General features: G+C 44.8%; 1 protein-coding gene and 1 long non-coding RNA gene across 3 annotated transcripts; both read left to right on the top strand.

Moving 5' to 3' along the window:
• The first annotated feature begins 6,597 nt into the window (after window positions 1–6,597).
• Window positions 6,598–20,664, top strand: LOC135088452 (glycogen debranching enzyme). 2 transcript variants are annotated; one of them, XM_063983265.1, is made up of 11 exons: window positions 6,598–6,850; window positions 13,805–13,923; window positions 14,109–14,203; window positions 15,009–15,210; window positions 15,294–15,504; window positions 16,118–16,255; window positions 16,390–18,131; window positions 18,200–18,382; window positions 18,472–19,225; window positions 19,309–19,443; window positions 19,517–20,664. In XM_063983265.1, the coding sequence occupies exons 2-11, from the start codon at window positions 13,811–13,813 to the stop codon at window positions 20,654–20,656; spliced, it is 4,713 nt and encodes a 1,570-aa protein (XP_063839335.1). In that variant the 5' UTR covers window positions 6,598–6,850; window positions 13,805–13,810; the 3' UTR covers window positions 20,657–20,664. The 2 variants fall into 2 exon arrangements, with proteins under 2 accessions (XP_063839335.1, XP_063839334.1); XM_063983264.1 differs by lacking the exon at window positions 6,598–6,850 and adding an exon at window positions 12,791–13,493.
• Window positions 20,665–21,294: 630 nt separating this feature from the next.
• On the top strand, window positions 21,295–22,867 carry LOC135071410 (uncharacterized). Its single transcript, XR_010257239.1, has 2 exons — window positions 21,295–21,984; window positions 22,415–22,867. It is a non-coding gene; the product is annotated as an uncharacterized LOC135071410 (long non-coding RNA).
• Window positions 22,868–24,768: the final 1,901 nt, after the last annotated feature.

Raw genomic sequence — 24,768 nt, 5'->3', positions numbered from 1 at the left:
TATTTTGCTTTTTATTTACCTGCACCACAATAAATACTAGTTAGGACTGTTAGGAGTGCGATGTATGTACATACTCCCGAATTAATTTTTATTGTAGTAGGGGCAATTCAGTGGTTTGTGGGGTATAACTACAGTGTGGGATAGGGCTAGCGATAATTTAAGGCCCCTTGTTTTCCTGTGTACCCTTGCGATGTTATTTGTCAAAATGCCCCATAAGTGGGCCTACCTAGGGGGGTAGGTACATAAGAAATACAATTTTTTTTTATGTAGGTAGTCACATAAAAAATGAAGGCCCACTTATGGGGGCATTTTTGTCGATAAAATTGACAAAATTGCGTGGTATATTAAACAAGGTAGTACATGCTAATATCTAGACTTACAGATTAAGATACTTAAATACTAGTAGAAATGACTCGCATTAATAAATTTGAATAACTTATCACTAAGGCCCGGTCTGTGAGCACGTAGAATTTTGTCCAATGACCCCAAGCTACCCATCCTTATCGCTCGCGCGTAATTATTATGTTGCTATCGCGCTCGCACACTCGCTGCGGGTGCCAGTTGCAAGTTGCACAGTCGCCATATCCCAAACACACTGTAGGTTTACCGGCAATTTGTATAATTTAGGAATTCTATACAATCCTTAGTCAATGTGTAGAATGCATGGGGCCTTACTTTACCCTAGGCAGTGTATGTAATTCCTAGGTATTGTATAGAATACCAGCTGGCCCACCGGCAATGTGTATTATATAGTACTTGTTTTTAAGTTTTTCTCTTGCACGGTAAAAAAAAAGTTTCAGGGTATTTCGCCGAAACAGTAAATTTTCTGTGTCCAGGCAGGCGAACACATGTTTTTTTATATTTATATGTATAAAACTATTTTTATGGGAAAGTTAATCAAGTTTTATTTGTTTTTGCTATTACAATAGCAGAAACTACAAATAATACCGTAGAAAAACTTAATCAAAAGTCGTTTTTCTAATTTCCTTGTTATGTCCATTACTGTTGTTTGCCAAAATAAAGGCACATTATAACAAATTGAAGCGTAATTTCATTCTAATAGCACTCTTTTTATATTTGAGAAACGTTTGGCTATCGGAAAATAAAAACTTTAAATGTCAAATACTTAAAGGAAGGAAATAAAGTGAAGTTAAGTTCTTGTCCGAGTCAAAAGTATAATTTCCCTGGGTCTTCTTTTCGACCATTGTAGTAACGAAACGAAAGAACTTAGAATGTAATGCACTGCACCAGGGTGTGGAAACTTCCATACAACGGTCATCGAAGTGAAACTTGCTTCCAAACAGCGACATCGGTGAATAAATTCAAATACTTTTTAACTACCCTAAAACGCTCTAGATGTCGCTGCTCCTGTTTCCTTCATATTTTCATTTTTTTTCTTAATTAAAATATATTTGAGAATATTGTTAATTACAATGTGAAAACTTTTTTTAAATGAAATTAATTTGTTTTAATTTAAAACTGAACATTGACATTTTTGTTATAATTTACATAATAGAGTAGTAGAAATTACTATTTAACATATGGTAACTTTGTTTTTCCTCCAAAATGGCCGGTGTTGTTTTTGTTATGTTAAATGCATTCTTGTTTTCTTAGCCATCATTTAAGTTTTCTGTGGCCCTATTAAAGTATTGAAGAGTCGTCGAGTCAAATTCAAGTTCATTCCTTCGTACCTGCTGCTGTTCTGGTTCATCGGAGTTTTGTTCGTTCCTTCGTGAATCGCGAGGAAACTTTCTGTTATGTTCACAAGTGATCTGAGTTTTCTCAATGTGCAAATGCTTTTTTAGTGTTGTTGAAAACTTTGCGAAAAGACGCTTTTGGTGTTTAATATTATGTGTGTTCATAAATAAAGTAAAATTATTAAATTCAAAAGTTTTTGTTTACTTATTTGCATTTCCATGTGCAATGTAGAATTTTTCCAAATCCATTGTTTTGAAAATAATACAATACGTACACTAGGGTGGAGCACGGTTGTATGGGAAAAAATTTTTTTTTAGTTTCGAAGTTCTAATAGGGGGGGATTTGTGCCTTATATGAAAGTATAAATAACTGTAATTTTTTATCCCATTTAATGAATATCTTCTGCCTCCGCAGTGACTTCAAAATTTTAAAATTTTATTTAAAGTTGAAAGTCGTCTAAGGTGAAATATTGCGCTCTATTTATTAGTAAGAAGGTATTAAATGACAGATAATTTATAGATTAGATATTTACTAAGGTAATATAACAAGAAATACATACAAGAATTAGATAAATTACTTTAATTATTATGCTTGAAAATCCTTTTTTGATCAAAATTTAGGCATCACGTTTCGCGATTCCAACTTGACTTTTATTGCACCTTATTAGTGACTTTCTGGATGCAGTGAGAAATAGAATCTTTGATCGTAATCTTCACAGGTCCCTCAACAGCTTGAGTGAGGTAGAGAAGCCTTAAAACAAAGGTTTGCTCTCACCACCAGATTTGACAATGTGCTGAATTTCTTAGTCAAATAAATATCTCAAAAGCGGCTGTTTGGTTAAGTAAATTAAATAAATATATAAAATAGCATTAAAGTGTATCACTAGTCCTTAAAAAATTCTAGGTATTGAAGGGTGACTCGTACTGTGTGACTTTAGTATGCGACGAGCTGCCAGCTCTCTGACATCGTAAGAAGACTGCTATCAGGATACTCGTAATAGCTTTTTCTCCGGGTAACTAGTTCTTTAATCTTTCATAGGGTATCTGGCAGGCCTCTCGAGGCCATAATAATTGTAAAAAGATGACGGGTGCCATCTTTGCATGATGGTTTTGTCTTAATCAAAAACCAGGAAGAAGCATAGATTTTAACCACAATAGTAGCCAGAGGTATCAAAATTTCTATTGGATTTTAAGTTTCTACAATACAAACGTAGTATTCGGTACGCTCGTGTGATCTAACGGGCATGTTACAATTCACCAGGAGAAATTATTGCGAGATTTTGTGAGAATACGCCTAATTACCGCCGAAGCAATTTTATGCAAGTTCTGCTGATCAGTACTCAAATAATTGGCCATTTCTGATCACATTTGTCCTTCAATTTGTTCAAATTTATATATAGGCAGTTTCTCACATGTTTCCAGAGCTTTTCCAGTAGACTATCTGACAAAGACGCGAGTCGCGAAAAGGGCCAGAAAAATTCTCTTCTCGCGCTCTCTCACGCCCTTATTAAAATTATAAACCCAAAGCCTGGCTTTTTTGTGTATTTTACATTGAAAATATAGCATATCAGTAAACGATTTGTGATAAAAAAATAGTATTTTTATTTAAATTTTGCACAGATATGTGGCGCCTAAGTGAGGTCTAAAACCAACTTTTTTTAGAAATTCAGTGTCGATGCGGAGGCAGTTACTCTAAACCGAATTGATTAATATTTTGCATGACTTCATTTAAGCCCTAAAGGCACAAAATTTTGACTATTACATTACAGATATCTGAAAAAAAATTTTTCGCTCCACCCTAACGTACACCATAAAGATAAATATTTTCAAAATAATGGATTTGAAAAAATTCTACATTGTACATCATAAAAACAATAATTCTTTGAAGGTTATGAGGGCCTATGTGTGCGTGAACTGTGTGTATGTGTGCGTGGACTTTATGTATGTATGTGTGCGTGTACTATGTATGTATGTGAGCGTTACGTACGTAGGTTAAGTACAGGGAATTTAACACCAGGCTGTCAATTAGTAGGCTCAAAAATTTGACAGAGAGGGTTCTCTATTTCCTATGTATTACTTTTCTCTATGCACTGCACCGTTACACTCGGCCATTTCGTCCCAAGAGGCCATCGAGGCAGGACAGTACTTCGTTGATCAGTTTCGCGACAAATCGCATAAGTAGGTCCCTCCTTGGGTTTTTGTTTACTAAAAAGTCAATTTCTTTGGACGGTTTTTTGCAACTATACAATGGATTAATTTTATTGTTTATTTACACAGATGTAGTGTCTGTAGGGGTAAACCCATGATTTAAATAGTAAATGCATAGGGTAAATAGGTTTTTTTCTGTGGTGTCTTTTAGGCATAAATCTAATTTCTTTGGCCCTAATTTCCTTCTTTTCCGTGGCATAAAATGGCCTAGGAAATTATAAAAGACCATTTTTAATTCGGCGTAAAGTCAAATTTTGAGTATTTCTTTATTGGAATAAGTTTAAAATTTACATTTTAAGAAATGGATATCAGAATAGATACAGAACAACTAGTTTTTAACTCTTAACTCAATCTACTGAATTTATCTTCCTTAGTTGTGTAAAAAGGTCGTAATGATACAATATTCATTGGTATGTTTGCTTGCGAAGGTACACAAAAATGGGTCGAACAAAAAAAAAGCAAATCACAGAAGAAAACTTAGAGAAAAAAATATTTATAATAATTTCCTTGGCTACCTAAAATTCATGACCTTATAACTTTGTTTCTAAAACGAATTATGACACCCCTTTTAGATATATTAGCTTAGTTTTTGCTACTTAATACAATGGGAAACTAAAAATAGTTAAAAACAAAAATATATTTCGTACCAAGGAAATTAGGCAAAATTGACCATTTTTGGCGAAATACCCTTCACTTATCTGTGGTTGGTTTCACATACGTTTCAAAATAATGCCACAGCTAAAATAGATCCAAGTAAGATTAGTTATTGACGTAGGATGTTTTATTCAACTCGGCAAAAAACTATTGCTATTGACATACTGATTTTTTAGCACCAAATTAAAAATTATTACATTTGTTATTCATCTGGCCGGTGGGTAGCACTGATGTATATCTCATGGACGGCTCTTGGTGTAACCACAGGTGTAACTTAAAATTGTACGTGTTCGGTACGGTACATACAATTACGCACACACACGCAATATTATAAATACACGATTTAAGCAAACAACATGGCCGCAATATAGGCAATCAGCTGACAGATTTTCGTGTTTGTGAGTGTAGTTGTCAGCTGGTTGCCTATATTGCGGCCATGTTGTTTTCTTAAATCTTGTATGTACTCGGCACAAGTCAGGTAGTTAGTGACGTCACATGAAAATTCTGCCAGAATGAGTACCTACTGATCAAACATTATCTATCTCTTTTTTCATACGTCACTATGGGTAAGTTAGAAAGAGATAAACAGCGGTTTGTCATTAATGTGTTGATTTGATATATGTATATTTGTATATGCAATTTTTGTATAGATCAATGTTTCCTCTCCACTATAAGTACCTCCATGGTGGGTAGGGACAATGGGAATTAAAAAAAATTCCACCAATGCCTGACGGGGACAAAGGGAATGAACAAAAAAAATGACAAAATTGTTAAACCAGTCAAGTAAAGAGCGACCGACAGTTGACTCGCTAGAGCGCTCGATCGGTCACGCTCAGGCCCGCTCAGTGTTTGTTCGTTTGCAAAATGTAAAAACTTTTTAACAGCTAGTTGAAACGATACTGTAAGTAACGTAAACGGAGTGCAACTGTGCCCTTACGTAAAAGACAGAAAGCTACTTTCTTCAAATGCTTCACGAACATTTACTGCGTTTTAGTAATTTTAGTTTAAAAAATAAAGTGTTTGGTCTTTCAATGAAAAGTGCTTAAATCCTTTGTTTGCGCGTGAACTTTACCGCGATAACGAATTACAATTCAGCTGGAATGAAAGTGTGGAGCGTGCGTGACTGAGCCCCGATTACGGTAATTTGTAACGTCTCCAATCCAGACACGCTTCTCGATTCTGCGATACGATTGGCCGTTCAACAGCGTACGTCAGCTGTTTTGACCAATCGTATCGCAGAATCGATGAAACGCGTCTGGATTGGAAACGTTAAAAGGTACCGTAATCGGGGCTCTGGAGTTTGTAGACTGGAGATGAAACGCGAATGAATTATTTCAGATATTATTACAAAACTAGCGGCCGCCCGCGACTTCGTACGCGTGGATCCCGTTTTACCCCCTTCATCTATCTTACACGGTTAAGATTTTTTCATACAAATGTTTTTTCCCGCTATCTCCCGTTCCCGTGGGAATTTTGCAATATCCTATTGTAACTAAGCTTTAAGTTTACTAAGGTACCTGCATGCCAAATTTCAAGCGTCTAACTTAAGCAGTTTAGATTTTTCATACAAAAAGATTTTCCCGCTAATTCCCGGTCCCGTGGGAATTCCTAAGTATCCTATAACCTGCCCACGAGTATGAAGAATAATTGTACCAAGTTTCGTTAAAATCCGTCGAGTAGTTTTTGATTCTATAAGGAACATACAGACAGACAGACAGACAGACAGACAAAAATTTTACTGATTGCATTTTTGGCATCAGTATCGATCACTAATCACCCCCTGATAGTTATTTTGAAAATATATTTCATGTACAGAATTGACCTCTCTACAGATTTATTATAAGTATAGATAGACACCGATATATTAAATTTATGTATTTTATACGACCTCAACCGCACCTAATATCCCAAGCCCAAGCCCAAGTCCCATCCCACTTGGTCCCTCTTCTTAACTCGTCCCACACTCACATGAAAATGGCACAAATCAAGTCGGCCTCGACGAGTATTGCCAAGAACAAAAAAGAAGAAGAAGAAGATAGACACCGTTTATTTTGGCCGGACACGCAATCATGATCATACTTACCATGCATTTATACTGTGGCTGAAGGTCATACGAAGGAGATATTTATCTGTCAGTGACAAAAATTCAAAACAGTGAGTGAACAAATGAGTAAAGATATTTTTTTTATATCAAATATTAAATACAGGCAGGTTTGAATTTGTGATAGTTTCATGTGTAATGCAGTGAAGTCAGTGGTTCTGTAACTATTATTATTCACTAACAATTTTTGGTAAGACATTAACAATGCTATTAATATTTCTTATCGCCATGGACCAATAAAAATACGCTTGTTTAAATCGGCTTCAAAATTGAAGGGTTATATTAATTTAATTATTAAAATAATACTGAATAAAAATAATAATATACCTACATTTAACAATTTCCTGGGTCAGATTTAGAGCTCTGCCTAGTTTAACATCAAAATTGAAAATAACAGTAATAAAATTGTAATTACCTTTAATTTAGACAATTAAATCCCTTAATTTCGTACTTTTACTTAATACGAATTTATTCAATGAGTCTATTTTTCTCTTCATTAAATGTATAGAAATAGTTGGAAGATAAATTTCTAATGTATTATAGGTACGATAGTACCTACTTGTCATATTCAAACAGTAGATGATAACCATGATTGAACTATGAATAGGTAAGTACTTGGTCATTGTCCTAGTCTAAAACTTAATTCTCACACTTAATAACCGTAACCGTGCCGTAACTTAGTTGTTGCAGCTGAACTTTAATTTCTACATAATAGTACTAGATAAAATACTTTTTATGCAATGTAAAAATAAAAATGGTTTATTTTCTTAATTTATAACTAGACTATTAAATTGATTGACATTATAATGGAGTGGTGTGCTGTTTAATCAGAATAATATTATCTTTGAATGCTGAGACACTAGACACAACCGGTGGACCATATGGCATCCCAAAGTGTTAATAAATGTAGAAACATTGTTTTGACAGGTCTTTTCAATAAGTTAACTATAAAAAAAACCTCACATGAGACAATACATCACAAAATCGCTCTTATCACAACTACACTAGATGCCATGCAACATTGTCAGTTTTATGCGCAATCAGCTTAATAATGTACCTAGGTACTTAATGGAGATTATAAAATTAATATAAATGTTACCCACTACAGTATCAAATAAATCTAAGCAGTCCTAGTTGCAGGCAATGTTAGTATTTGTTGTGTCTGTTTCAAAGTTTTTATTTGCACAGTAACATTCTCACACACTTTACAAGTATGGAAACTACCCGGTGAAACTGCAGTGTTTCAATGTGAGAGAGTATTTCATATAGTGTTACGGAATACATTAATTTATTATTTAAAGAAGAAGAGAATATTGTCTGATAAGTGTCACAACAACCAATCTTTTGTTTACTGTTATTTATTTCCAATTAAAGATGTTATTATGCTGTTTATCTAGATTGACTTCTAGACGTGCAGAGGTAAAATTTTATTGATCATTTAAAATAGTATATTAATTTATTTTGATAACTTGTAATAAAGGTTTAGTTTGGCAAATAAAATGAATTGAATATTTTCAACAAGTTTCGCCAGCTAGTTTTAGAGCTTCTCATAAATATTTTTTTTTTATTTAGTACCTACATGAAAGAAATAATTAGGTATGGCTAAAACTGTTGGTAGGTATAAAAATTAGCCCAAGGTGTAAAAAAGTAAGTGGAATGATGTTTGTAGGTTTTGTTCTTTACTTCTAATAAGTAGGTTCACCCGAGATGTACTAACGAAAAGTGCTGGGTCATTCCATGACAAATGTTACTAAGGGTGAAAAACTAAATATGTTCTTTTCGCATTAAATCTGATGAATTTTGAAAGTAAACATTCCAAATTATAATGTGCAACAAAAAAAAACTGAAAGAAACAAGTAATTTTTAAGTTATTAGTCTTCAAAGTCTATACTTAAGTCAACTGTCTGAATGATCATTTTCTCTCTAATTTATTGGTAATACGATTTAAAAAAAACTATCAATCTGTGAAACGTTTTGCCACTATATAGTCCAGTCAAATTAGACATGACCCCTGCAATAATTCGCATACAGCTGAAAATTGGCACGAATGTTCGGAGCACCATTATGAATTAACTGTGAAAAGTCCCCATCGATATGACATGTGCTAAAAAAAATATTCAAGGTCAAACTTAAAAAATATGGGTTTTTGAGATTTTCAGCCAAACGGTAAGTTTTATCACAAAAATATGTATGACAAGGTTTAAGACCATACAATTATCTATCAAAATTGTCTATACACTTTCTCCTAAGAGTCAGCGTTTCTGAGATTCGATGATCCGAAGAGTCAAAAAAGTGTTATTTTCATAACGGTCTTACACTTAAATCCAATGTGATATCGCCTCGTGCCACGACTTAGCATTGTATCATGATGTGTTGTCGACGTCGAATATAAAATGATAAACCTCAATGTCGTCTGTCATCTATAATTATCGAAAAATGGGTGCAACTTTGACGAAGGATTGCACCGTGAGTTTCTAAGATACGAAGTTTTCGTGTCGATTATGTTTAAAAGCTCTTATATGCACACGTCACTATTTCACTTATAACTCTATGGTCACTCTTTTAGCCCAACCAAGTTAGACAGTCCAGATTATAATAATTCGCATAGAGCTGAAAATTTGTGTGAATGTTGAGAACACCATCCTAAATGAAATGTCAAAAGTCCCCGACGATCCGTCATTAAAAAAAAAAAGTTTTCGAAGTCCCAAGTTTTTTTCATTTTTTGGCCAAGTAGTAAACTTATCATAAAAATAGATAAGAAATAATAGTAGATCATAAAATTATCTATTAAAATTGTCTTTACCCCTTTTTCCTAAGAGTCACCGGTTATGAGGTAGAACGATTCAAAAAGTTAGTTAAGATGTTCTCGTTATACGCACATGTTTCCACAACACCTATGAGGGTTATTTGGCGCATTTTTTTTACCAGGTTTCCCCAGTAGGCCTTTTTAAAGATGTATTTGTTATCCTGTTAAATTCAAAACTATTTTAATAGAGTTGAAGTTGTGGACTTGTGGAGTACTTAACAGAATGCGAATTCTCCAACTTTTTGCATCGTTACCACATACACGGTGACTCTTAGGAAAAAGGGGCAAAGACAATTTTAATAGATAATTTTATGATCTACTACTATTTCTTATCATTTCTTAAGATACGTTTACTGTTTGGCGGAAAAATGCAAAAAACTTGGACTTCGTAATTTTTTTTTTCAAATGACGGATCGTTGGGGACTTTTGACATTTCATTTAGGATGGTGTTCACAACATTCACACAAATTTTGAGCTCTATGCGAATTATTATAACCTGGATTTTCTGACTTGACCGGGCTAAAAGAGTGACCATAGAGTTACAAGTAGAGTAGTGACGTGTGCATATAAGAGCTCTTAAACATAATAAACATGAAAACTTCGTATGTTAGAAACTCACGGTGCAATCCTTTGTCCAAGTTGCAAACATTTTTCGACAATTAAAGATGACAAACGACATTGAGGTTGATCATTTTATATTCGACGTCGACAACACATCATGATACAATACTGAGTCGTGCCACGAGGCGATATCACATTGGATTTAAGTGAAACACCGTTATGAAAATAACATTTTTTTGACTCTTCGGATCATCGAATCTCAGAAACGCTGACTCTTAGGAGAAAGTGTATAGACAATTTTGATAGATAATTGTATGGTCTTAAACCTTGTCATACATATTTTTGTGATAAAACTTACCATTTGGCTAAAAATCTCAAAAACCCGTATTTTTTTAGTTTGACCTTGAATTTTTTTTTTAGCACATGTCGGATCGATGGGGACTTTTCACAGTTAATTCATAATGGTGCTCCGAACATTCGTACCAATTTTGAGCTGTATGCGAATTATTGCAGGGTTCATGTCTAATTTGACTGGACTAATATGATTTGAGGGTATTTATCATAGTATTGGTAGATAGCGTCATAGTCCCAAAAAAATTGATAATCATCAAGTTTTAAGTGTGTTTTCTTGTTACTTCGGCGATGTAACACCCGAAACAGAAAAACAGGTATTTGTTTTATTATTGTACCTTACACATGGATTAGAGTAACAATATTTGGTAAAAGTAAGGTCATGGTAGTAATGATTTCAAATACTAACTAATATCTGAGTATGATAATAAAAAAAAATAATAATAATAAAAAATCGTTTATTGCTTGCTTTACAAAAAAGAAATTACAAAAAAAAACTTATATTAAAAAGGTGGAAGCAACTGGAGGTGGCTCAGCTTGTGCTGCCAAGGACTACTTGCCCTAGACGGCGCTGATTTTCAGCCATCCCCACTTCTCTTGAGGTGTTGATCGAGAAGATTGGTCACGGGGGCTTAGAAAATACGAGTAAAAGGAAAAACAATAATAAAAAGAGAAATACTAAAATAGAGTGTAACTACACACTTCTTTTTGTGCCTGTGGTGTAGGTGTGGTGTGGGTGTGGTGTGAGTGTAGTGTGGGTGTAGTGTAAGTGTGGTGTGTATATTCTATGCTAAGTGAAATACTTTTTTAGGGGCAGTAGTTTCCAGTAACCGTGACGAAGATCCTCTGCATCTCTTTGTTTTTTAAGTAAGGCAGCTTTATATTTATTTTTGAAACCCTGAATACTCATTTTTATGTTTAGTATGTTATAATTTAGTATGTTTCTTTCTTGATTAAAAACTGTAACACCCGAAACGTTTCGGGTATTACATTTTTATTTCTATGTCGATAATGTGTGTATATTGCTTGGAGAAGTGAAAAAGTATTACTGTGAGGCTCCTTTGACCTCCCACTAGCGCTGGCATCGGAAAAGGAGTCATATTTCTCAATTTAAGACTTTTTTGAAATGTCGACTTAACACTAAAATTAAGGTACTGCTAAAAAGTGTCGATGTTTGACATTTCCAATAAATATCGTAATTAGAAATTAAAGTAATGCTATTTCAAGCCAAAAACAATAGAAAAAGCTATATTCTGAGGAAAAATTAAACTTGAACTTTGTATATTTTTTAAAAAAGCTGCTTCGTAATTTCAAACCAGAATTCGCTCTATTTGTGTTTATTTGTTTTACTCCTTATTTTGAAGTACCTAGAAACTAATAAAACACCGATTTTATCGATAAAACGCGTTGAATTTTCGTACTCGTAACACCCGAAACAGAACCATTGTAACAACCGTAACAAAGAAAAAATTTATAAAAAAATAGTAAAACGTTTTATTTAACAGTGATTGTATGTTACATGGTTTGTAAATTTCATACTTTAGAAGTCCTGTAAGTTTTAGGTATGATTTCTTAAGAAAATTCGCTAAATTTCGAGTAAATGCAGCAACAGTCAGAACATAGAGGCAAAATCTCGTAACGCCCGAAACGCACACTTTTCGACTCATATTTTCGTTATCCTACATTCTAAGCTGTACAAACTTTATTATTTAGATAAAACAACTAAAAACGGACAGATTAAGGCACTAATATTATTAAAATACTATTTCAAAATACATGAAATTGTTGAATATGGTGTGTACGAACGTAACACCCGAAACGATGGAATGACCCTGCTCAAGTAGCGTGATGCGCCAGCCACGCGTCATGGCTTGTGAACATAGATAAAAGATGTGTAACTTTACTCCTCTTTTAGACCAACAAGTTTTAAAGGGCTGTGTTGTATAATTAAATGTATTAATTATTAACAAATAAATAAAACTTGTTCTTAAAACCAATAATCTAAAATGTATAACATACCTACTAGCTTTTGCCCGCGGCTTCACCCGCGTGAACTTTAGTTTGTCACAGATCGTCATAAATTATAGTAGTTTTTGCGTGAAAGATTAACAAACATCCATCCAGACATCTAGACATCCAAACTTTCGCATTTATATTAGGATTAGTAGGATAGGTACATTTAAATACAGTATCATCCTTAATATTTTTTATTGCAGATTTGTAGATTGATAATGTCCTGAGCCCCGATTACGGTAACTTTTAACGTCTACAATCCAGACACGCTTCATCGATTCTGCGATACGATTGGTCAAAACAGCTGACGTACGCTGTTGAACGACCAATCGTATCGCAGAATCGAGAAGCGTGTCTGGATTGTAGACGTTAAAAATTACCGTAATCGGGGCTCTGAATCTGTTATTCCCAGTTGCCCCCGTCCAGCAAGTAGCCTCAAATTACAGCTCCAGTCTTAGATCATTAATCTATGGCTCCAGTAGAGTAATTGAATTGACGTGCTCTGGGAGAGCTAACCGTTTACCGTTTAAAAAGTACGTCACACGGCGTCACATGCCTATAAATTCATAACTACTTGGTATTTTTGAATGAAATAAAAACAAATGTATTTACTCGTTTATATTATTATGTAAAAGCTTAACTGTAACAAAGGTTTCAAGTGATTTTGCACACCTAGTACTAACATTCTCCATTGTCTTTTAGTCTTAGCCATTTATTTCTATTGGGAAAAATATTTCTCTCAAAACTCTTTCTTCTAGACTACTTACCCACCTACTCTCGTTGTTTTTTTACTTGGTCTCTCCTAACGACAGGCAGGAGGAATAATTGAACACGACGAAGATCAATTGGCTAACTAAAGAAATAATTCTGTGAGGTGGCAGGCAGCCCTACAAGATGTTAGGAGAGCGTCACGGACTTTTGTCCTGACCGTTCCGGTGATTCGCTGGGGTTTATTTAAACCCTTGTGCGAGCGGCGCCTGCGTTTATACCGGACGTGCTGTTCTATGGGTGCAAACGGCCAGCCTCCGACATGCCGAAGATGGTGACTCGAGAGAAAAGCGACTACGGGAGAAAGGTGCAAGAGAAGGCCGTCATCGAAAAGGTCGCGCCGACTTTCGCACCTTCGTTATAATGTTTCAGCGCAATGGACCCTCGGTCTCGAGCATTCTGCTTGCTGTTTGAAAAGTTCATCTCATACGTTGCGAGACTGACGGTAGTAGCCTAACACTGGTTTAGCCCGCACCAGTACGTGCTTTACAAAACATTATTTAGGTTGTGTTGTTTTTCAATTCGGTAGAGGTTTCAGAGCCTAGTCTCTTCCTTAAAAAGATGACGAAAACATAAATCGGAGACGGTGAAACTAGCTCTGACGAATGCTAGGATGTGTGTGACCGATTGACTTGTGTGGTGCAGAGGCAGATGGCGATCGAGCGGAGCGCAGCGGCGGCCGCGGAGCCGCCGGCCCGCGCCGCGCCCCCCGTGCGCGTCATCACCCTCGAGCACGGAGAGCACCACGACTCTACGCTTTACAGGTCAGTATTTTTGTTCACTGAACTATTAGAACATCGTTAGTATGGTATAGGATCAAACGCATTTCGTAATACATTACATATTGTTGGTAGGATCAGTCATTCTAATGTCCCTCTAGGGACATTAAGTAGGTACTTATGTAGATATGTAACCTAGTTAGTTTCAATAATAATTATGTTTGTTACAGATTTGAAAAAGGCTGCCATTTACAGTTCTGCCCTGGTCCCAGCCTACTCGGGCGAAAAGTTTTCTTGTACACAAACTACGTGGTGTCCGATAATGGTACGTGAGGTATCACTTGCGAAAGTTGCGAACTCTTTATTCCGTTTGCACCGGTCACCGAGACCGAGACCATAGATAAAAAATTGGCCAAGTGCGTGTCGTGACACGCGCAGTGTAGGGTTCCGTAGGTGTCCGTCGTTACCACAATACATTTATTTCAGAAGCAAGCAATTACTTCATCTAAAGTAACTTTTCATATTTTCATCTCAGGAATTTTTACTGGTTAAGAAATTTTATAATACATGAGTCAAATTACTCTTAAACTAAGTGATCTATCTTAACCGCTATAGTTTTCTTTGAAAGTTCATGAAAAGCACTTTAATAATTTTCAAACAGATCCCTAAATGGAAAATAGTCTTAGAAACCCCTAAGCCATTTTAACAGACCTATCCAACGATACCCGACACGATGAAAAAAAAATCCCCACTTTACATGTAGGGGAGCTATGCTAGAAATATATTTTTTTCTAAATTTTATTTTACCTTTTTGTCGGCGTGATTAATATACATACTTCCACAAAATTATAGCTCTCTAGTGCCAATAGTTTTCAAGCAAAACCTCGGACAGACTGACGGACATAACGAAACTATAAGGGTTCCTTGCCAGGACTACGGAATTCTATAAAAACCGGCCAAGTGCGAGTCGGACTCGCGCATCGTGGGTTCCGTACAAACCTATACGCATAACTTTGATTTTGTTACAGCTTAAAGGTACCATAGCCCTGATTATTTGATATGAATTTCAATTGAATACCTCTACGCGTTCATGTAACGTTTTGTAATCGGTCACATGACCTCTGCCTCAGCCGACGAAGACGGCGGCGGCGAGCAGGCCGAGTTCGTGCGCAACCAGTACTACGGGCTGGAGTGGCGGCGCGAGGAGGCCGGGCCGGGCGCGGGCGCGGACACGCTCGGCGGCGGCGTGCTGGTCACCGACACCGACGCCTTCTGCGAGCTGCGCCTCGCGCGCGCCGGCTCCTTCCATTACTACTTCGTATACGACAGCGCGTAAGCCTCGTTGCGTATTCGCCGCTTTATGATATTCAGTGGTCCTTTTCGAACGTGACGAATAACTAACGGCTCGTCGGCAGCGAGTCCAAGATAGGTCCGCAGGGCTCGGGCTGGTTCCAAGTGGCGCCGACGCTGCGCGTGGGCGCGGGCGGGCGCGAGCGCGTGCCGCTGGACGGCGTGGCGTGCCTCACGGTGCTGGCCAAGTGCCTCGGCCCGCTGCCGCGCTGGGAGTCCGCGCTGCGCGTGGCGCACGAGGCCGGCTACAACATGGTGCACTTCACGCCCGTGCAGGTGAGCGACGGGATCCGGCAAGATCAACTTTAGGATTAGTCTTGATCGAGAGGATAGTCTCTATGTTCGCTACGAACACTACAGACTTGCGTGTTTTTTGTGTCCTATGAGAAGTCGTTCGTCTTGTTCTGTGATTTTATTTTTATCAAATTAACTAACCTACCTTGTTTTTAATCATAACATTGTGTAATTTATCCCAACTAATATTATAAATGCGAAAGTAACTCTGTCTGTCTGTCTCTCTGTTACGCTTTCCCGCTTAAACCTCGCAACCGATTTTGATGAAATTTGGCATAGAGATAGTTTGAGTCCCGGGAAAGAACATAGGATAGTTTTTATCCCGGTTTTTGAAACAGGGACGCGCGCGATAAAGTTTTTCTGTGACAGACAAAATTCCACGCGGGCGAAGCCGCGGGCGGAAAGCTAGTTTCATTAATATTAGGGAAAAAAACATTTGATACACAGACAAATAATCACAAAAAATAGTACCTAATCAAGTGAACATGTAAAGTTGTGGTGGAAAATAGAGAAAATTTATTTATTATTTATTTAATTACATAAAAATGTCTGATATTCTTTTTCGTATTATTATCACCGAACTCGTCTATCGCAGGAGTTGGGCGCGTCAAATTCGAGCTACAGTATCGCGAACCAGCTGCGGCTGAACCCTCGCTTCAGCGCCGACGCGGGCCGCGAGGCCACCTTCGCCGACGTCGAGAACCTCGTCGCCAAGATGCGCTCCGACTGGAAGGTAACTCGGAGTCTCCGCGACGAGTGCGGTTCGTGATTTCGATCCCGCGCTCGCGGGCCCCCCGGCCACCACGGGCGCCCCGGCGCGAGCCGCGCAATAAAGAAATAAAAGACGAGCCCGAACGCGTTTCGCAGATGCTGTCGATCTGCGACATCGTGCTGAACCACACGGCGAACGAGACGCCGTGGCTGGCGGAGCACCCCGAGGCCACGTACAACTGCAGCAACTGCCCGCACCTGCGGCCCGCGGCGCTGCTGGACGCGGCGCTGGCGCGGCTGTCGGCCGCCGTGGCGCGCGGCGACCTGGAGCCGCGCGGCCTGCCCGCCCGCCTCACCGAGCACGCGCACCTCGACGCGCTGCGCCACGCGCTCGACGCGCAGCTCGTGCCCGAGGCGCGCCTGCACGAGCTGTTCCAGTGCGACGCCGCCGCGCTGGTGCAGGAGTTCTACTGCCTGGCGCGCAACCGCGTGCCGCCCGTCACGCCCGCCGCCGAGCCCGCCGACGAGCTGCGCCTGCTGCCCGACCCGCAGCGCCGCCGCCTGCGCGCCTCCGTCGACATGGAGCTCGCGCTGCGTCTCCACAACGTGTACCGCGCCGAGTGCTACGACGAGGACTCGCGCCTCAAGAAGTGCTGCGAGGAGCTGAAGCGCCGCCTCGAGCGCCTCAACGAGGCCGCCGCCGAGGAGGTGCGCCGCCACCTGCGCGCCGCCGTCGACAACTGCGTGGCCGGCGTGCGCTACCAGCGCCTGCAGGCCGACGGGCCGCGCGTGGCCGAGGTCGGCGCCGCGCACCCGCTCGTGCCGCGCTACTTCACCTGGCCCGCCGCGCTCGACGCGCTCGCGCCGGCCGAGCTCGAGGCGGCGCTGTACGGCGACGCCGGCGCGCTCGTCATGGCGCACAACGGCTGGGTCATGGACGCCGACCCGCTGCAGGACTTCGCGGCGCGCGAGCTGGACGGCCGCGTGTACCTGCGGCGCGAGCTCATCGCCTGGGGCGACAGCGTCAAGCTGCGCTACGGCGCGCGCCCCGAGGACAGCCCCTTCCTGTGGGCGCACATGCGCGAGTACGCGGAGCTCACGGCCGAGGTGTTCGACGGGCTGCGCATCGACAACTGCCACTCCACGCCGCTGCACGTGGCCGAGCACCTGCTGGACGCCGCGCGCAACGTCAAGCCCGAGCTGTACGTGGTCGCCGAGCTGTTCACCAACTCCGACCACGTGGACAACATCTTCGTCAACCGACTCGGCATCACGTCGCTGGTGCGCGAGGCGCAGGCCGCGTGGGACGCGCACGAGCAGGGCCGCCTGGTGCACCGCTTCGGCGGGCGCGCCGTGGGCGCCTTCCGGCCGCCGCGCCGCCGGCCCGCGCGGGCCCGCGTGGCGCGCGCCATGTTCCTGGACCTCACGCACGACAACCCGTCGCCCGTGGACAAGCGCAGCGTGTTCGACCTGCTGCCCACGGCCGCCATGGTGGCCATGGCGTGCTGCGCCACGGGCAGCACGCGCGGGCCGGACGAGCTGGTGCCGCACCACGTGCACGTGGTGGACGAGGCGCGCCTGTACGCCGAGTGGGGCGCGGGCGAGGGCCGCGTGGGCGCCGGCGCCGGGCTGCTGGCGGCGCGCCGCGCGCTCAACGAGCTGCACGCCGAGCTGGCGCGCGCCGGCTACGACCAGGTGTTCGTGGACCAGGTGGACGCCGACGTGGTCGCCGTCACGCGCCACGAGCCGCGCGAGCGCCGCTCCGTCGTGCTCGTGGCCTTCACCGCCTTCGCCGCGCCCGACCCGGCCGCCGGCCCGCGCGCCGTGCGCCCGCTGCGCTTCGAGGGCCAGCTCGACGAGATCGCGCTCGAGGCCTCGCTGAAGCACGTCGACCACAAGTGAGTCGGGTCGACCTCGTCGTCGGATCCATCCCCCGAGCGGCGCTCTGATCTCGCGCTGTTTTCAGGAGCGGCGGTAGCCCCCTGCGCGGCCCCTCGGCGTTCGAGCGGCACCCGCGCTACATCACCGGGCTGAGCGAGTACGAGTGCGAGGTGCGGCGCGGCGTGGCGCTGGCGCAGTCGGCCGTGTTCGCGGGCGAGCGCGTCGAGGGCGAGCACACCGTGCTGGACTTCCGCCCGCTGCTGCCCGGGTGAGCCGCTACTGTTCTTTGACCGCCGTTCGTGACCGACGTTCGCTCGAGTTCTCGTTTTACATGTGACGCGCCCCCTCGTGACCCAGGACGGTGGTGGCCATCCGCGTGTCGCCGCGGCCGGCGCACCGCGCGGCGCTGGCCACGCTGGCGCGCACGCTGGACGCCGTGGAGGCGGGCGCGCCCGACCCGCTGGCGCTGGCGCCCGCGCTGGCCGACCTCGACCTGGCCGACCTCAACGCCGCGCTGTACCGCTGCGACGCCGAGGAGCGCGAGGCGGGCGGCGGCGGCGTGTACGACGTGCCCGGCCACGGCCCGCTGGTCTACGCCGGCCTGCAGGGCGCCGCCTCGCTGCTGGACGCGCTGCGGCCCGCCGACGACCTCGGCCACCCGCTGTGCGCCAACCTGCGCGCCGGCGACTGGCTGCTGGAGTACACGTGGGCGCGGCTGGAGCGCGAGCCGCGCCTGGCGCCGCTCGGGCGCCGCTGCCGCGAGCTGCTGCGGCCCGTGACCGAGCTGCCGCGCTTCCTGGTGCCCGCCTACGCCGACGCGCTGCTGCGCGCGCTGCACGGCGAGCTGGAGCGCGCGGCGCTGGCGCGCATGGGCGGCGCGGCGCGCGCGGGCGCCTTCTCGCGCGCGCTGGCGCTCACGTCGGTGCAGCTGGCCGGCGCCGGCTGCGCGCCGCTGCCGCCGCCCTCGCCCGCGCTGCCGCCGCCGCGCCCGGCGCGCGCCGTGTCGCTGTCGGCCGGCCTGCCGCACTTCGCCGTGGGCTACATGCGCTGCTGGGGCCGCGACACCTTCGTGGCGCTGCGCGGCCTGTTCCTGCTCACCGGCCGCTACCAGGCGAGTGCCGCGCCCGGACCCGACGCGGGTCACCGACGCGAGTGACGAGACCGATGTCGATTATCGATTCGATCGTTTCGCAGGACGCGCGTTTCCACATCCTCGGGTTCGCGGCGTGCCTGCGTCACGGGCTCATCCCCAACCTGCTGGACGGCGGCCGCAACGCGCGCTACAACTGCCGCGACGCCGTGTGGTGGTGGCTGCACAGCATCAAGCAGGTGAGTGGAGCGCGGCTCGCCCTCGCTCGGCCCACAGCGCCCGCAGCCCCGCTCACCGCCCGCTCTGTTGCAGTACTGCAGCGAGGCGCCGGCCGGCCACGCCATCCTCGGCGAGCCCGTGTCGCGCCTGTTCCCCAAGGACGACAGCGAGCCCGCGCCGCCCGGCGCCGCCGACCAGCCGCTGCACGACGTCATGCAGGAGGCGCTCGACGTGCACTTCCAGGGGCTCGCCTTCCGCGAGCGCCGCGCCGGCCGCGCCATCGACGCGCACATGGCCGACCGCGGCTTCAACGTGCAGATCGGCGTCGACCCCGACACCGGCTTCCCCTTCGGCGGCAACGACGCCAACTGCGGCACCTGGATGGACAAGATGGGCTCCTCCGAGCCGGCCGGCACGCGCGGCAAGCCCGCCACGCCGCGCGACGGCAGCGCCGTGGAGCTCGTGGCGCTCGCCTACAGCGTGGTCGCCTGGCTGGCGGCGCAGCACCGCGCCGCCCGCTACCCCTACCCCGGCGTCGTGCGCCGCCACCGCGACGGCGCGCTCACCTCCTGGACCTACGCGCAGTGGGCCGAGCGCCTGCGCGCCTCCTTCGAGCGCGCCTTCTGGGTGCCCGCCGCGCCCTCCGCCGCCGACGCGCGCCCCGACCTCGTGCACCGCCGCGCCATCTACAAGGACACGCACGGCGCCTCGCGGCCCTGGGCCGACTACCAGCTGCGCTGCAACTTCGTCGTCGCCATGGCCGTCGCGCCCGAGCTGTTCGACCCGCGCCACGCCTGGCTCGCGCTCGACGCCGTGGAGCGCCTGCTGCTCGGGCCGCTCGGCGTCAAGACGCTCGACCCCGCCGACTGGGCCTACCGCGGCGACTACGACAACTCCAACGACTCCGACGACCCCGCCGTCGCGCACGGCTACAACTACCACCAGGGGCCCGAGTGGCTGTGGCCCTTCGGCTTCTACCTGCGCGCGCGCCTCGCCTTCGCGCACGAGAACGGCAAGCACGCGCGCACCGTCGCCGCCGCCTACGCCGCGCTCGCGCCGCACCTCGCCGAGCTGCGCGCCTCGCCGTGGCGCGGCCTGCCCGAGCTCACCAACGCCGGCGGCGCCTATTGCGCCGACTCCTGCCGCACGCAGGCCTGGAGCTCAGCCACCGTGCTCGAGGCGCTGCACGACCTCGAGCTCGCGCGCCGCGCGCGCCCGCTCGCCGCCGACTGACGCGCGCGCGCCCGCCCGCGCCGCCTGCGCCACGCGCGCCGCGCGCCCGAGCCGCGCCGCCGCTACGCCGAGCCCTACGAGCGCGCCGCGCCGCGCGCCTCGCGCCTCGCCCGCCTGCTGCGCCGCCGCGCGCCGCCGCCCTGCGTGGCCGCCGTCTACAACCTGCTGCAGGCGCGCGGCGGCGCGCTCGCCACCGTCGTCTACAGCGACCGCTACTTCCGCTACGGCCTGCCGCTGCGCGCGCGCCGCGCCGCCGCGCCCGCGCACCTCCGCGCGCCGCCGCCCGCGCACCACCACGTGCCGCTGCGCCGCGCCGCGCCGAGCCCCGCGCCCGGCGCCGGCCTGCTGCTGGGCGCGCCCGCGCGCCCGCCGCCGCCGCGCTACGGGGCCGGGCCGTCGCCGCGCCCGCGCGAGCCGCGCGTCTTCGAGGCGGTCACGGAGCCGCCCGACTGGCGCCTCGAGCGGCCCGGGCGCGAGCCGGCGCCGCGGCGGCCGCTCGGGTACCGGCAGCCGGCTCGGGGCGTGCGGCCGCCGGCGCTGCCGGCGCGCGCCGGGCGACCGCCGCGCTGCGCGCCGCCGGGCCCCGAGGCGGGCGAGGACGAGCCGCGACCTCAGTTCGCGCTGGCGGCGGAGGAGGCGGCGGAGGCGGAGGAGCGCGCGGGCTCGGTGTCGCGGCGCGCGTCGGCGGCGAGCGGCGGGTCGGCGCCGCGCGTGCTGGAGCGCAAGGTCCTGAACACGGAGCGGTTCAACAACGGCGCGCGGGTGTGGCGGCGGCGCGCGGGCGGGGCGGGTCGCGGGTGGGGCCGGCAGCGCGCGGCAGTGCGCGTGCTGCTGGCGTGCAGCGGGCTGTTCTACGCGCTGTCGCTGCTGACTTTCTACTTTTTGAGTCTGGCTTGAGCGTCGCGGCCGACTTTCGCTTTTCCGCTTCGAGTCGGAGGCGAGGTGCCGCCGCGGTCGACGCGCCCGCTCGCTTCGTTCGTCCCCTGCCGCCGTCGAGTCGTAATAGTGCCATAGCGGCTGGAGCTAATATTATGTTAATGGTTTGCTAAGTTTTAATGAGATCCGCCGACGATGCGCCTCCCCGGTGGGGAATCTCGGATCGGATCGAAGTGATTAGTGATTAAGTTATTTGTTTTCTTCCTTTATTTTGTGTGTAAAACAGGCAATCTTTTATACTCGTAAATGTTAAGTTTATCAATCGATGATATTATTATTATGCATTCTCGAGCGGAAGCTTTTGCTTTAAAAGTAGATGAATGCCTTGTTAAAAATTACAAATTTTAGTAAAAAACTGTTTAATTATGAAATTAAATAATTATGTTGTTGATGTTACACTTGTAATATAAAACGATATGGTTCTTTATAGTGCTTGCAACTTTGTTTGGAAAGTGATATAATATTTTCTAGTAACATACCGCAAGGTAAGGTAAATAGTAAATTAAGTATAAAATATTATATTGAATATACGTCACAAGCACGCAATTTAATGTTATGTAGAAGTTAATTCACCCGACTACGGCAAAGCCAAAAGAGGATAATTAATAATATGTTATAAATTAAAATGTTAGAGTTTATCCTATTAATCTACCTCCACGAATATAGCAATATTTTATAAGCATAATAATATGTATTATATAAAATTATTCAACATTACTATCCAGCCATCTTGTGATTTTTTAAATTAGTTATAAATATCATAAGTATTAGTTAAAACGTAATACACCTATTTTATTATACTATAAATTATTTTTCAGGGAGTTGAGTGCTGAAACAAAATTATGGTCTGCATTGTATTATGGTCGCCCAATAAAAACTGTCAGTAATTGCGCATTGTCACAAGCACAGGTCACAAGGGGATCCAAAATACAAATTTATCTCGGCAGGTGGCGCATCGTCGGTCTGGTCACTGTCAGCTATCAATCGCACATGTTTTGTTTTAGTTTCGAACATCTTGGTTTTGTTTTACTGATTTTTATTGTAATAATGTTGAAAAAAATTGACAAGAAAGTCAAACTCTCTTGATTATCCAACAAATCACAAATAAATAGCCAAAGTATATAAATTCTAATAACATTTTGAAAGATTGATATGCCCAGACCGACGCTGGCGCCATCTGCGGAAAACTTTGCGTATGGAACCCCTACATACCGAAAACGACTAATGAAATCGTGGTACTAGATTAGTGGTATAAAAATAAAATTGTGTTTTATTCATACTTGTTTTATTTTGATAGTACACCGTAAAAGAGGGTCGGCGTAGCTTTTAGGTTACCATTAAACATTTTAGATTGTCTTGTAATGACCTTCGATCAGATAAAGTTTAAGTGTTTTGTAATCCTCATATTAATTCACTTCGCAATAAAGGAAAACAGAATTGGTGTCCATGGCGCCATAGACACTATAAATGTTGGATAAAAATAATTTGAAATTTTATTTATTTATTAAAATAATTGTACATAATGGGTGAATTTAACACTATCTGGCATTTTTTCTACTAGTTTCGGCCATACGGAAAATTTTAATAGTACCTAATAATTTATAAATGTTTATTATTCACAAAATTTGATAATTTGTGATTAGTATGCAATAACAAGAATGGGAACTTTCAACATAAAAGACAGAAGCCTTATTTTATTTATGGGACCTAACTAAGTTAACATAAAGAATTTAGAAGTGATAATGTTACGGTTAATGTGATAAATTGAAAATTATTAATAATAACCGGTTATTATGAATAATTACCGACAGTCGCGGTAAAAGTGATAAATTAATCACATTTAACAGTGACTATTTAATAATTCAACCTTATTACTAACAAATTTCATAAAAGAGAACAACATCTTGTGTACGTGCTCGTGTACAGCCAAACTTTTGAACGTTTTGATATCATATATTAATATAATTTGGCATAATGAGTTTGGAATGTTTCTTGCATAATATTAAAAAAAAGTCAAAAGTCAAAATTTCTTTATTTGTTTGGACTAATAAATAGTTCTTACAAATCGTCATTTTGCTCTTAAGGAGCCTCTACATGTCTCATAATCTTTTACCCTACCAGCGCTTCGAGACCAACATTTGGCAAGTGCTGAGAAGAAGCGCCGCAACAAACTCAGTCACCACTGTCTGCCGGTTAATATAAATAAATAGAAATAGTAGTAGTAGGTACATTCGATTCAGGAGCAGTTCACTGAATTTACCATGCATTCTTGTATGGTGTATCTTATAAGAATGGGTATACAAGATTGCGTGGTATATTAAACAAGGTAGTGACGTGCTAATATCTAGACTTACATATTAAGATACTAGTAGAAATGACTCGCATACATAAATTTGAATAACTTGGATTGACCAGTCCCCGAAAGCAGCGCCTGTTCACAGACATGACGAGTGAACCAGCCATCGCTTCACTCGACCATATTAGAGGGAATGTAACGACCCGCCTCACTACGCCACCACCCCAGAGACATTTTAGTGAGAATGACAATTGAGAATGTTACTAGGTATGCAAAATCACTTGAAACCTATGTTACAGTTAAGCTTTTACATTTACAAATACATTAGTTTTTATTTCATTCAAAAATACCCAGTAGTTAAGATTTTATAGGCATTCAAAGTTCGCTTAAATATTGAGTCCCGCCGACGGTCACGTGACCCCGTGTGACGTACATCCACAGCGTCCGCTCACTAGAAAACGGATATAAACATACTTAAATAATTTTTTTTTGTAAATACAAACTTATTATACATATTAACACCCAGACCCATCACAGAAATTAAAATTGAACCAAACCCAAACTTGATGCGATTGTGTCGTTTTATTGCGAATTACCTTCCAGCTCCATCATTAGACCCCGATTACTATATAGAATTAAAATACTCATCAATACAAAACGAACGAGCCCAAACTCGATGCATTTAAGTCGTTTTATTATAGAGTTCCTATGGCCACCTTCCAGCTCCATCATCAGATCAGCTCCATGTCATCATAATATTGCATGGTCATCCAAATCACATGTGTTTGCGAAATTTCAGCTTAATCGGTTGCCTGGAAGTGGGTCTTAATTCAGTTTGCAAGATTCCACCCATACAAATATGAGCCAGTCGTTGTAATAT

This window comes from Ostrinia nubilalis, chromosome 4 (genome assembly GCF_963855985.1).
Source record: "Ostrinia nubilalis chromosome 4, ilOstNubi1.1, whole genome shotgun sequence".
NCBI classification, from domain to species: domain Eukaryota; kingdom Metazoa; phylum Arthropoda; class Insecta; order Lepidoptera; family Crambidae; genus Ostrinia; species Ostrinia nubilalis.
The sequence above is the reverse complement of the archived record's forward strand: the minus strand, read 5'-3'. Positions and strand labels throughout refer to the sequence as shown.

What these genes read in the sequence shown, in the direction of transcription:
- LOC135088452 (XM_063983264.1), top strand. Translation starts at nt 13,422, where the DNA reads ATGCCGAAGATGGTGACTCGAGAGAAAAGCGACTACGGGAGAAAGGTG. An exon ending in AGAAGGCCGTCATCGAAAAG is followed by an intron (nt 13,494 to 13,804) that starts GTCGCGCCGACT and finishes TGTGTGGTGCAG; the next exon opens with AGGCAGATGGCGATCGAGCG. An exon ending in TACTTCGTATACGACAGCGC is followed by an intron (nt 15,211 to 15,293) that starts GTAAGCCTCGTT and finishes GCTCGTCGGCAG; the next exon opens with CGAGTCCAAGATAGGTCCGC.